This window comes from Stegodyphus dumicola, chromosome 1, assembly GCF_044657685.1.
Source record: "Stegodyphus dumicola isolate Sdum_Otavi_A_Nest chromosome 1, ASM4465768v1".
Lineage (NCBI taxonomy): Eukaryota > Metazoa > Arthropoda > Arachnida > Araneae > Eresidae > Stegodyphus > Stegodyphus dumicola.
Window position 1 is genome coordinate 153932762 of NC_140768.1, and position 14582 is coordinate 153947343.

At 29.4% G+C, this 14582-nt stretch overlaps 1 protein-coding gene across 2 annotated transcripts in view; it reads left to right on the forward strand.

The window, feature by feature from the left end:
• The window catches only part of GLS (glutaminase), a 66589-nt gene that overhangs the window by 44244 nt on the left and 7763 nt on the right, over positions 1-14582 (forward strand). Inside the window, exons 12-14 of one of the 2 annotated variants that reach the window (XM_035363885.2) lie at positions 6047-6178; positions 7392-7546; positions 12604-12744. In XM_035363885.2, coding sequence (XP_035219776.1) covers positions 6047-6178; positions 7392-7546; positions 12604-12744 — 428 coding nt within the window. The remainder of the gene's footprint in view (positions 1-6046; positions 6179-7391; positions 7547-12603; positions 12745-14582) is intronic. The other variant, XR_015042694.1, reaches the window with a different exon arrangement.

Genomic DNA, 14582 nt, shown 5'->3' on the forward strand with positions numbered 1-14582 from the left:
TATGATTTAACATATTTATTTTTGAGGAATGAGTATATATTTGATGTGTAATTATAATGTATAAATTTTTAAAACTAAAGAAAATCTAAATATTCTTTAGTCAAAATAGATATATTTGGCAGTTTTTGAAACATTGTTTTGAAATTAATATTGCGTTATCTTGATAAAACATGTTGCTCTGTAAAATTTAAGCATATTTTTGATGAAATCTCTAACATCTGATTAAATATGTTAGCCCCTTAAAAAAGTCAATAACAAATTAAAAGCTAGATAATAAGTCAAATAAATTTGATTATAAACAGAGTTTTATATTTTTAAAACAAGATTTAGAAGTTTATGCAGCTAGTTTTAAAATTTTTTCCTCTTCCTTGAATTTCCGGATCATTGCATGTTCAGTGAATATTTTCCTCCTTTTTACTTGTGGGAAGTAAAGGAAGTACAGTCAAAAGTCGTTAATCCGGAATGATCTATAATCCGGACCTCAAAGCTACAAACTTTCTGCGCATGCGTGTAAGACCTTTACCGCTGCGAATTTGCATGTGCGCGTGCGCAAAATACGTTTACGAATGCGTGTTTAATGTATAACGGACGGGATTAGCTAAGCTAAAATTATCTAATTATCTATTTCAGTTAATGTTGCAGATTGCGTTGTTCCTTAATCTTCGAATTGGATCCGGATTATTATTTTTTCCAGACTGTTAGAGCAGTTTTATAAAAGTAAGCTTGAACTTTCGATTATGTCAAATAGAATTTCCGATATATATTTACTAATATGTAAAGGATATACAAAGTGAAAGTATCTTTCGGAGTCCATTAAACAAAAAATGGAATTGCTGCAAAAAATGGATAAAGGCATATTCTTTGTTTATCTAAACTTTAACGTTTGTTTATCTAATCCGTCTTTGATATGATTTAAATCAAATGCCTCGTCATTATAATTCACTTCCGATAGCGAAGAAAGTGACATAGGTTATTGAAAACGAAAAAATTTCGATTGACAAATTAGTCGGTATTCTCGACACAGCAATTATAGGACTTGAACAGCGGAACTTTGTAACTGAACAAGAAATTATATCTGTTTATAGAATTAAAGAGAATGTATTATCACATAAAAAACGAAGCAACTGAAACAACTTACATTGAAAGAAATGTTTAATAAAGTAAACAAATAAATATTAAGCTTTTTTTTTTTGTAAATTTTGATACCCTTTAGATCATAATTGTTCTTTATTTCGTAAATTACGGTCTCATATTTTTACTTTTATAATTTCTGCATGCCATTTTACCAGATTTAAACTGATGATCTATAATCCGGAAAAATCGATAATCCGGAATTGCCGAAGTCCCGACGAGTCCGGATTAACGACTTTTGACTGTATTGTAAACATGAAAAATTCCAGGTACCATACTTAAACGAAAATATCCATTTTGACCGCTTTTGAATGCAATTTAACGATGTTTTAAAATGACATCTGTACGTAATGACAGAATAAAGGACTCTTATTTCCCCAAACATATTATAAAACTGATTTAAAAGGGATTCAGAAGAGATATTTTTATGTTGTCTGTTTGTATGTATGTATGTATCTCGCATAATTCAAAAACAAGTAGCCTCAGAACGTTGAAATTTTGTATATAGGACTGCTATAACATGTAGATATGCACCTCCCTTTTTGGTTGCAATCAACCATACCAAAAGTATATATACATATATATATATATATTATATCTCCACTCTGTAACTCTGCTCAGTGAGCTCAGTTTTTTATTCTTATATGTTGGTAAATTGGCCATTTTTTGCATTAAATTGATTGAATTATATTGTTCTTATCTTCCTGTTAAGGTTTTTATGCCTTTAGTTAATCTGCATGCAATATTTTTAGAATTATCAACAATTTATGAGTTGTTTAAGTGCGTCTAAGCCTAATTCCCCCCCCCCCTCCATAGCAGCTATACTTATTTACATTTGGAACTTAGCAGAATAGTGAGTTAATTCTTTCTGCACTTTCAGTATCTTTTTGCAAAATGGGACCAAAAGGAAAATTTAGTTTTGTGCGCTGAAATATCTACCTTCTTGCCTGCTGGCCGAGTTGCTTGTTTTTGTGAAGAAACTGTAATTTTAATTATGAAAATTGTTTTTTAAATTGTTTTAATTGTACTTCATGTTTTATGTTTTTTATATATTTTAATTTTTAATGAAAATATTTTGAGTTTTTATGCATTTTTCCCTTACTGGGAACTGAGAACTGAATTAATTGAATGAGAAATATATCTCTAATGAAATTCAAGAAAGTGTTTTTTATTAGCAGCAAATATTGTCGCTAGTCTGTCTCAGACAGAGGACACTGTTTACGTGTAGCACATACGCATTAAGTAAGCGGCGCTGATCGTCTGTGGGAAACTCTTTTTTTTTATTATTTGTTTATACATAGTTTTAGATTTATTATAGTATTTGAATAGAACATGTGGCAGCGATTAGGTAATTCTTCAGATAATATAATTTTTGTGCATTCTGTATTGTAAAATGAATGAGATGTAATACTGTTAAGTGAACAAAGCACCAGAGTGTCGCTATGGTGTATAAATATAGTGAATTTTAAAAGAGTGTGTTTATTCTATTGTGGTTTATGCACTATCGACGGACTAGATTTACTTCAGTTTAATGAATTAAAAAAATTTAAATGAAAATTAGTATAATTTTATATTCTCTACAAGGAAGTCCGGGTGTACACATCAGCTTTTTTACTTTCTTGTAAAGGAAGTATTGTGATCGCTAAAAATTTTGGGTATCATATTTCAAAGAAAATATCCATTATGACAGCTCTCAAATTCCTTCCAACAATTCTTTTTCCATGACATCTGTATGTACAGGTAGAATAAAGGACGCATTTTCACAAAACGAACTGTAAAATGGATTCAGAAGAGAATTTTTCATGACATTTGGATGTACCCATGTATGTATGTATCTCGCATAACTCAAAAACCAGTAGTCATAGAACATTAACATTTTGTATATGGGACTGCTACAACATCTAGTTGTGAACTTCCCCTTCCTGTTACAACTGGCCACACCAAACATCTATATATATATATATATATATTCCCACTCTGGTACTTGGTTCGGTAAGCCCAGATTTATATACATATATATATATATTCCCACTCTGCTACTCGGTTCGGTAAGCCCAAATTTTTACTCTTATATATCAGTAAATTGTGCATTTTTTGCTTTAAAAGTGATTGAATTATGTTGTTTTTATGCTGCGGTTAAGGTTTTCATGCCTTTAGTTAATCTGCATGAGATGGTTTTAGAACTATCAAGAATTTAATGGTGTAAGTGTCGCTAGGTCTAATGTAGCAGCTATTTATTTACATTTGAAGCTCATAGTGGTATAGTGGATTAAGTCAGTTGGTACATCAACTTCAGTGCTTTTTTGTTCGCTGGGATCAGAAGTTGACTTTAAATTTTTGTCACCGAAAACGTTGTCTCTGTGCCCATTATCCAAATTTCTTGTTTTTACGCAGAAGCTCTAATTTCAATTGGAAAAAAAAAAAAAAAAGTGTTTTAAATTTTATTTAGGGTTTTTTTTTTTTTTTTTTGCATTTTACAATTTTTAATGAAGATGTTTTCAGTTTTTATGTAATTTTGCCTTGCAGCAAATTGAGAACTGAATTGATTGAATGAGAAATGTATCTCTAATGTAATTTGGGGAAATAAGTTTAATGAAAGTGCAGCAAAAAATGTGTATAATTTAATAGGCAATAAAAGGAAGTCATGTGTTGTCCACATCAGATTTTTTAAATCTTAAGCTGTAAAATTTGAAACATTCTGAAAAAGCTTATTATGTTAGCCCTTATTACTTTTTTTATTACAGTTGAATGTATCTCTTTATATTTCGCTTTCTTTTATTTATTGTTCATTTGTAGTCTAGTAAATTTAATATTTTTGATAATCTTAGTTATTGGTTCTGTATCGTGGAGCTGATAATACATTGGATGGGTTCTTTCTCAGCATTTGGCATCTCTGTTTTCTTTCTTTTACCAGTCTTTTCATTTAGTTTATGAAAATATTTTTAAAAAAATTGTTATAGGCACCACATGACTTCCTCATACAACCTGTTAAATTGTACACATTTTTTGCTGCATTTCATTTAAACCTATTTCCTCGAATTCCATTAGAGATATATTTCTCATTCAATTAATTTAGTTCTCGCTTTGCAATAAGGCAAAAAAATACATAAAAACTCAAAGCATTTTCATTAAAAATTGTAAAATTTAGAAAAAACTTAAATACCAAATACAGTTAAAAGAACAATTTTTACAATTAAAAATAGAGTTTCTGTTCAAAAACAAGCAATCCAGGCTGTGGGCAGAAAGACTGATTTTTTGGTGCTCAAAACTGAAAGTTTACTTTTGGTCCCACTCAACAAAAAGACACTGAAGTTGGTGCAGAAACTGACATAATTTACTCTTATTTCTACCTCTAATAAGAGTTTTAATTAGAGTCTCTAATAAGAGTCTTAATTGTAAACAAGAGGCAGAATTGTTATGCTAAATAGCACTTAACAACTTTTTAATTGTTGATAATTCTACAATTGTTGCATGCAGATTAACTAGAGCCATAAAAACCTTAACCAGAACATAAGAACAACATAATTCAATCATTTGTAAAGCAAAAAATGTCCACTTTACCACTAATTAAGAATAAAAAACTTGAGCTCACCGAGTCGGGTAACAGAATGGTATAGTGGGCGGGTATACATATTTAAATTTGAGGCACAACTGCATGTTATAGCAATCCCATACAAAATTTTAATGTTCTGAGGCTACTAATTTTTGAGTTGTGTGAGATAACATACATATATACATGCAGATGCCATGAAAAGTATCTCTTCCAAATCCATTTTGGGAAAGAGAGTCTTTTATTCTGTCCATGTGTGCAGATGTCACACAAAAGCATCGTTTAAATGGATTTGTGAACGCTCAGAATGGATATTTTCTCTGAAGTATGATACCCAAAATTTTTCGCATTTACAATAATTCCTTTACTTTCATACAAAGAAGTAATAAAAAGGATTATATAAAAATATGAATAAAAAGAATTACATCTTTAAATCAATAGTTTTTTTAATATTTGTGTGTTGTTTTCTGTATGTTGAATTTGACCTAGATAAGAATAGTATATGTTTTCAAAATTTAAATGCATTTTGCTTATTATAAAGAAATAAAAAATCCTTCATAACTATGTTCCATTTTACTAATCTTATTTTTATTCTTCATTTAAATCCAGTTATTGTAGTGGTATATAAGATCCTACAAGTAGATAGATATAATATCCTTTATTTTTTTTTTTTTTTTAATCTAGAAGTTTTGGCATAATTAAAAAAATGTAAGACAAAGTAGTCTAAATCTCACTTGCTGTTTCACTTTAAAAATCATTGTTTGAAATTTTTTTCTGATGTTTTAATTCAATTTTAGTTGCCTAATATTTTAAGTGCCACCACACCACATTTACACTAATGCTTGCAAATATCAAAGCCTTCTCTAAGATTTAAATCTGGCCCTAGTAGTACAGCAGCCAGCATCACTAACTGCTATATCAGTTAGGGTGACTTCTGTAAAACATTAAGTACAGGAATATGATAAATCATTCATGGGGATTCACAACATTGTGAATTATAGAGTAAATATATTGAAAATAATAAAGAAAGAATTGTAAAATATAAATTTTAATTTGTCGGCCATTTGATATATTTTGAAGAATGTTTTATCATGACTGTGTTTTCTTTCCCTCCTTTCCCTGTCAAATGTTTTTATTTTTGAGGAAAAAAAAAAAAAAAAAAAAAAAAAAAAATTCTTACTAGGATTTCTTTTGTTGATAATAAATGAAAACATCAATAAATGAAACATTACTAGGATTTCTTCTGTTGATAATAAGGGAAACATGATTTCCCTCTCTTAGTATTTAACATTATTTAAAATTTTTGAAATTTTAGTTAAATTTGTGTATTTAAAACAGAATAACTTTTCCCCCTTTTATTTGTAGGTTGGATTACCTGCCAAATCTGGAGTTTCTGGAACAACAATGGTGGTTGTACCTAATGTAATGGGAATATGTTTATGGTCTCCTCCATTGGATTCGTATGGAAACTCTGTTCGAGGAGTTCAGTTCTGCGAGGTGTGTTTGAAAAAACTAATTATTTGCTGAATTGTGTAGCAAAGCTTACATCATCTGCTATGCTATACCATACTTGTTGAGTATTTTCATATATGTGTGAGAATTTCAAGTTATTCTAATTAAGCATTTTTTTATGTGATGATGGCCCTTCAAGCTAAATTCATTACTTAGAAGAGCTAGTTAAATTTTTCTGCACAAAGGCGGAGAAATATGTTCAGAATCTTTTCTATTTCTTTCTAAATTAACATGAATCAGCTTTAATTTCTCTAATAAATTGCATACTTAAAATATTATTAGTTACTCTTAACCCCATAATTGGTAGCTCAAAAACATGAATTTTTTCTGCAGGCAAAGTAAAACCCAGTCAGAAAAATTTTGTTGTCCAGTTAAAATATAGTTAGTTTCCATGCCTGAAAACGCATTTCCTCTCTCTGCAAAGTAGGAAGCCTAGGTTGCGACCCTGCACTGTAGACACACAAATAGCATCTGAAGAAGAGCGGGGCAGATTTTTTTCTTCAGTAGAATTCTCTGAAGGGGGGAATTTTTGCATATTCTTCATTTATATGGTGCATTTTGACTGGGGGAATAAGCTTTACAGTGAAAATTGGAGGTATTTACTTCTATCACTTGGGCTAATCATACGTTAAGCATTTGAAGACGCCAAGTATACTCGAACAAGTCACAGTGTGATGGTTTTCTCAACCCGAGGTAGATCTTCAACCTCTTCAGTTAATAGTTACCTTAAGTAAATTTTTTCTGTTTTGATTTTTACCTGTAATCGCCTCTGCACAAAATATTCCGAATTATCTGTAATCAATTATTTTGTGAATTCCTATGCAGTTAATCGTAATTCTGCGTGGAAAAACTTTCGATTAAGCTGTTTTTTTCTTTGTCATAAATACCTACTTCAGATATTTAGCCATCCCCTAATGATTTACAATTTGTGTTGCAAGAATATTTTGTTTAACTTGTAGTTTAATTATTTGCATGAAACTCTTACGAATAAATTAGAGATTTTATGTTTTTCTCATAAATAAATGCCCTCTGGTATTTAGTCATACTTCTAAAGACTTTCAGAATGTTATTTGGTTAACATTTTTTGGAAGTGTTATTTGTGTAAATTAGTTTTCATTTCCAGTTTTCTGGAATTAGCTTTCGAAATAGATGCTTGCTTAAGTTTTGACCTATGAAATAAATGCTTCATGTTTCCTAGGAGCTTGTTCGCGTTTTTAACTTTCATCACTATGACAATCTGAGACACACTACTCAAAAGCGAGATCCCAGAAGGCAAAAGTATGAAACGAAAGGTTTGAAAATTGTTGGTTTACTATTTAGTGCTGCGAGTGGTGATGTTACAGCCATGAGGAGGTGAGGGTTTTTTTTTTTTTTTTTTTAAGTATTAATGTTTATTGAGTGGAAGATGAATTTTGAAACTTTTTGATTTAATGAACACGTAGAATATTTTTTAATTTTTAAATTGCTGCTGCTTTAGAAAAAAAATAATTTAATATTTTTTATTTATTGGTTATTCATGACTCGTGCAAATAATGCCATTAAAAGTGTGTTAAAAGGAAACATATTTTATTTTTCCAGTTTTGTGGACCTTAATTAAAAACTTTTTTAATATTTTTGTGAGTTCTGGATAGTATTCTAATAAAATTAAATGATTACTACTATAATTATCAAATGTTTCTTTCTTAAGTGAGACTTATAAGAATTTGCTGAAGTTAAGTATCAATTTAATCTTTTAACTTTTAACATACATTTAATCTTTTAACATACATTTAATACTTTTTAATCTTTTAGGCAAACATTTTATCTTTTAACCTTGCCAGTGACATTTGTCAGGTTATAAACCAACTTTTAGGTTGAAGAAAATGTTTTTTATATCAACTGTTCCTAACTGTGTACCACAGCACCTTTGGATACTGTGGAGCAGCACCACCAGGGAAATGATATTTGATTACCACTGCTTTTGAAAAACGCCTGTCAGCTTATGAATTGGTTCTAAAATTACTAAAAAAAGCTACATCTAAATTTATTTCTGTGAGATGAAATCTTAGTGGGCTGTTTTATGACAATATACTGAAGACAAAAGCTGGTAGCAAGAAATGAATAGATTTTTGGATATCATTGAAAAATGAATAGTCCATGTGTCATATCACCGAGAAGCTAGAATCCTTATGACCCCAACGCTGTACCCTTATTTAACTAGCCAATTAAATTAGAGCTCTTGGTGACATCAGATTCTGGGTATTACATGACGCTATGGTCCTTTTGCCATTTTAACTGTTGACTCTCTGACAGTTCTATGTTTTGGTAGTGAATGAGTACGGCATGTCTTCGGAAGAGCGTGCACTCTGCCTGTACTGCGAAAAATACTTTGAAAAATACGGTACAACTTAGAAAACATTTATGCAATGTGTACAAATTCTGAATTGAGCTGAATCACATTAAATGCGGAGAAAAAGGTTGTTTGGAAGCTTCTGTACATTAAAGAATTATAGAGAGCATTTAGAGAGAAGCTGCATAAATATGAAAATATAAATAAAAGTTTAGATCTGTCATTCCCATCAAGACAAAATATGTTAATCTGCACCGTATATGTATTTGAATAATGCAGAAGTATTACTTTAATTTTTTCTCTCATTCTAAGGAAAACAAAATTATTGAAAAGGTGTCATTTTCTCCTTTGCCATGCTTGATAAAAAAAAAATTAAAAAAACATGTAATAGTTGCACAATCAATCATTGTTAAACCTTTCCGGATTTTAACGATGTGAGAAATGTTATAGATCTATTCTTGCTCTTCATCTTTTAATATCTGTAATACCAAAAGACTTGTCATTCCACTTTCACATTACAAAATTCTTAAAACACTAACATACCAGTTAGTTTTTATGCTGCTTGAAAACTATAACTTCATCACTGAATACATAAATTTAATAACGCTGTATATTTTTCAGTTGTGTTGTCTTACTTTTTAAAAATTGTGTACTCTGCTGTTATTGGGATCAGATTCAGAAATGTATGTATGTGTATAAGACATGCATATATACATACATTCATACACATGAACACATACATCTGTACATGATTGCATACATACATCATTTCTGTATCAGGTCCTGATAACCAAAGCGTACCAAAAACTGGTATGGGTACATTAATTTCTCTGCTAGACATGATGCAGGGATTATGAAAGATATTTAATTGTATTAGTTTTTTTTTTTTTTTTTTTTTTGCTTTCATTCATTATTCATTAAAATGTGCACTGTGGGGGGGGGAGGACAGTTCTATATCTCTTGTTCTACTGGGCTGATTGACAAAATTCAAATTGCGTTTTTCATGTTCCGAAAGTATGACTTAGGATATATATTAGATATATATATAGCACTGTTCTAACATAGGTATTTTGACACAAAATCAGAGTTTTTCTGAAATAACATACCAATTCTTTTCCATATTTCGATTCTACAACTCAGATTATGCCCAGATATTAAATTTTGTAAAATTTGGTGTGAAATGTACAGAGAAATTCAAAAATTTATATTGGCAAAACTTTTTCAGTTTGGCCAAGAGTAATTCACTTGGCAACCTTGTTAACATATGGGAACCAATTTTCCTATCCCTTCCATTATGCTGGAGTAAAAAGGCACCTACCTCGTTACTACCTTTTTACATAGTTTATGAGCAGGAAAGAAGTCATATCGTTTCTACTTCCAAATAATTTCAGCAAAGTGTTTAAACCACATCTGATGTTTTATCGCTTTCAACAGATATGCCGAAAACGCCAATATATAAATTCTGAAATTTTGAATGAAAAATTGTAATTTTTTGCAGATATGCTTTGAAATATGGCTACTTTAAGATAATGGTAAAAATTTTATAGAATATATTTCAAATTTTTTTGAAAAATTTATAAAAATGATTTAAAAATACAAATTTGAAAAATAAGTCATAAAAAATGGGTTAATTTTATTTGGAATGAATCTGAATTTCGAAATGTGAAAGGAAGAATCAAATAAGCTTAATAAAAAAAGAGAGATTAATCAATATATTCCGAACTCAATTAAAATTTGAGGAGCTAAAATTTTGAGAGTTAATTTTTTAAAAACTACTTGTGTGGTTTTTACAAAACTTGGGAGTTTGGCATAATTTGAATCGTAGAATTGAAATATGGAAAAAAGTGGTATGTTCTGAAAAAATCCGATTTTGTGTCAAAATACCAATATTAGAACAATACTGTATATAAATCTAATACATATCTAAAGTCGCGCTTTTGAGATATGAAAAACACAAGTTGAATTTTATCAATCGGCCCAATAAAACCAGAGATATAGAACTGTCCCCCCCTTTTTTTTGTGCAGTGTGCATACTATTTTACATTGCTTCACAATTTTCTTATCCCATATATTTTGCTTTCTTTTAGATTATTTACTTATTTTGAATACATAAAGCTTATTATACAGATTTTTATTATCTGCATTCAAATATTTTTCAGTATATTTACCTTTCAGTTTACATAACATGTTTTATAGATTTTAAAGAAACCAAACGGGTTAGATATGTTCTTAAACTATTTATTGGAAATTGAAAATATGGTCCTTTTTATGATACATGTTCTCCTCTCATATTATCACAAATCTGAAGTTAGTGGACTAAAGAACTTAGTGTCTAACAAACTTTTCCCCCTTCATATTTGTTATTAACAACAAACAGCAGGAAAGAAGTTTTAAATAATTTTCATGTTTAGCATATTTCCAAAATAATCTTTAATGGAAAAAAAAATGAATGCTTAGTTTTCCCTTCAAAGCATTCTTTCCATTTCTTTGTTAGTATAGTAAACCCACTGAGAACACAAATTTGCATATGTGCGTTATCATAATTGTATCCATTTAATTTGTCCAATGCGAGAATTCCAATTATGTTGCAGAGTATTGGTAACATTGCGATAGTTTTCTTTAATGACTGGTTTGAAAATTCTTCATTAAAGAAGTTAAATATCACATAGAACAGCGAAACTTGAACTGTAATATTCTCCTCTACTCACTCCACCAAACTCAACTCCCTTAATCCAAACAGTGGATTAAGAAACGTTCAAAGCTTGTTATGTCAGGTAGGTTTACATCTCTGCAAATAAAGTGCTAGATGAAAGAAAGCACACTAATGGCATTTTTGGAAGCAATTCAAAATAAGACACTGCATAGAAATGATTGAAGTCAAATGGGAATAAGTGAATTCATCAACAGTTAATATTTTCTGGCATTTGCTCTGGCCTGTCAACAATTTTAAATATTTTCCACTGAGAAAAATGAAGCCAAGGAAATCATAAAAATTGCAAAAGCAATAGGCAGTGAAGGATTTTCATTTATGGAAGAAGTCAAGAATGATAATTCTGAAATAACAAATTAAGAACTGAATGATCTTATAACAGCAGCTCAACTGTGAAAGCAGTAATAGAGAGGAAGACGAAAAGCCTTTTAATGTACAAGAAGTTAAACAAATTGTTAAAAAAGTCACAGTAAGTGTCCAATTTTCTAATGCAGATTGACTTAAATGAAGTAAGAAGAAAACACTTTATGAGAAGAATTTAAAAACTGCGCTCCTTACCACAATACGTTTAATGAGTTGTATCAAGTACTGTTCCAAACAAAAATCATCAGCTACTTAAAAAAATAATTGTATTATGCACCTATTTATTAAGCAGTCATAGAAATTCTTTTAATTACCATTTGTTTCATCTTTGCTTTTTAATTACAATAATATTAAGGTTTGTATTAATTATTCATGCCTTCGTAATCTAAAATATACTTAACCCGTTTTTTCCCTGGAAAGTTATCTTTGTGGAACATATTTTGCCATTCATGCAGTGTGTTAATGACATAACCCTTCTGTTTGGCAAAGCTTAACTGTATACATTTGCTTATACAGTGAAACCCCTGGAAGATTACCTATGGTCCCAGATAAATTTTACTGTTGCAATTGGTTGCACTTTATGCTGGTAAATTTTGTATGTCTTAGTGAATAAAGTCAGTTGGTGCAGAAACTTCAGTGTCTTTCTGCACAGTGGGACCAAAAGTTTACTTTCAGACTTTCAGTTTTGTCCTCCTGCCCGTTAGTGGAATTGCTTATTTTGGTGTAGAAACTAATCTTAATTACATTTTTTTCATTAGCTGTTTTTAACTGTATTTGATATTGTAGATTTATCTGTATTTCACAATTTTTAATGAAGATGTTTTGAATTTTTATGTATTTTTGCCATGCTGCCAAGTGAGAACTGAATTGATTGAATGAGAAATATATCTCTAATTAAATTCTAGTGAATAACTTTAAATAAAGTGCAGCAAAAAATGTGTGTAATTTAATAGGCTGTACTAGAAAGTCATGTGCTTCCACATCAATTTTTTTTAACTTTATATTTAGGCATTATTTATCTGGTATGGATATGGGCCAGAGTGATTATGATGGTCGCACAGCGCTTCATCTGGCTGCTGCAGAAGGACATTTAGAGTGCGTTGAGTTTCTTCTCAAAGTGTGTGGGGTTGATCATAAACCCCAAGACAGGTAAATTAAAAATGTTCCATATATTTTTTGTTTAATATATCAGTGAAGTAATAGTAACACTTTCAAAATGAATATAATGTAGTAAAAACAAAATATTATGCTGTATCATTATTATTTTAAAATATAGATTCATGTATGATTATTTGAATGCCTCAGAATGAATTAGTAAGTTTATGTTAAAGTCATTATTGGTTGTTTTAGAATTGAGTTCCAATAAAAGGTAGTAAAAGAAATTATCCTTTTTACTTTGATGAAAAGAAACTGAGAACTCTAATCTTTACATAAAATAACAAATATTTAGCTATTTCAATAATGAAATCATGTATAAATTTTTCTAAAGAAAAGATAATGTTGTTATTTAACTGTTCACAAATAACTATGTAAAATTATATAATTATTATAATAAGCATCATGGATAGTAAGCCATATACATCTCAGAGTACATAGTCTGATAATTCAGTGGTAAGTTTATATGTGTTGAGTTTAAATTTGGAATTTATGTATGAAGAGAAATAATTTCACCCAATAAGTGTTGTATGTTAGTGCCTTGATTTTTTCCCTGCTCATGAAAAGTAGAAATAAATCTATTAGACAGTGAAAATGATTTATGAAAAAATTTATTGAAATTAAATTATATTGAAAGTTTAAAATGAACAATATAAAGCATGACTTCACTCTCATGAATATATTTTATGAAATTGTGTAAAATAGTCTATAAAAATTTAGAGGTAAACTTCTTTAGAAAGTCCTTGAGAATTTTTCCCTAATTTTTTGTAGACTAGTTCAGAGATCTTTTGTAGAATTCCATAGAATTATAGATATAGCTTCTGTAGAGTTATGTACAGTTATTCTATACAGATATGTGCAGGTATTCTATGGAGTTTAATGCAGATTCTGTAAAATTTGTGCAGAGTTTCCAGAAATCCCATGCATTGAATTTTATGTAATGTTCATAGAATCAACTTACAGAATTCTACTGAAATTATCAAATTCAGTTTACAGAAAATTAGAAAATAATTCCTAAGAATTTGAAAGAAGTTCCCATGCTTTAATTTTTTTTTTTTTTTTTTCAAAAGATCTTATAAAAGCTTTTAAATATATAAAAGCATTGTAAAATCAACAAAATCCTGTCTTTAAATTAAAAAGGATGAATTCAGTTTTCATTTTTGAACAGAATTTTTTAACCTTGTCTAAATTTTAATATGATCCTAGATTTGGAGGGAGAAGGGAGATAAAAATTTTGGAAACAGGTATGTTTTCTTCCCTCTAATAAAAAATTTTAGGATTGTTTTGATTTAAAAAATATTTAATTAAAAATAAATATATTTTAAGTAATAGATAAATTTTAGTTAAAATTAAGAAACCATTTATTTATTTTACATGAATAATTATTAAAAGCATTAATTTTAGAAACTCAAATTTTATGTTTAACAGCACAAATTTAATCTTTTAATTAATTTTATGATTTGAATGGGTGTTGCACTTTTGTAAGATTTAATTTTTACACAATGTAATTAACACTCCAAAAAATTGCACAAAATGTTACATGTATTAAGAAGCTAAAAAAGGATAAAAGTAAAAAATTTCTGTTTTGAAAAAATTGAACTCCACTTACGTGTTGAAGAGAAAGTATTTAATTTTTCTCTTCTATATTCCATATATGTAGCGTATTCGGAAACTAAGTACCGTTTCATTCTAGCGCCGTCGCAGCGCTGTGGTAGGCGTCCCGCGCATGCGCATTAGTCTTTCTTATTCACTGACTTTCATTTGTTGCCATTTTGGTTGCTCTATGTTGTGTTTTCAGTTTGCTGTGCACATTCAAAATGTTTAAGACAATT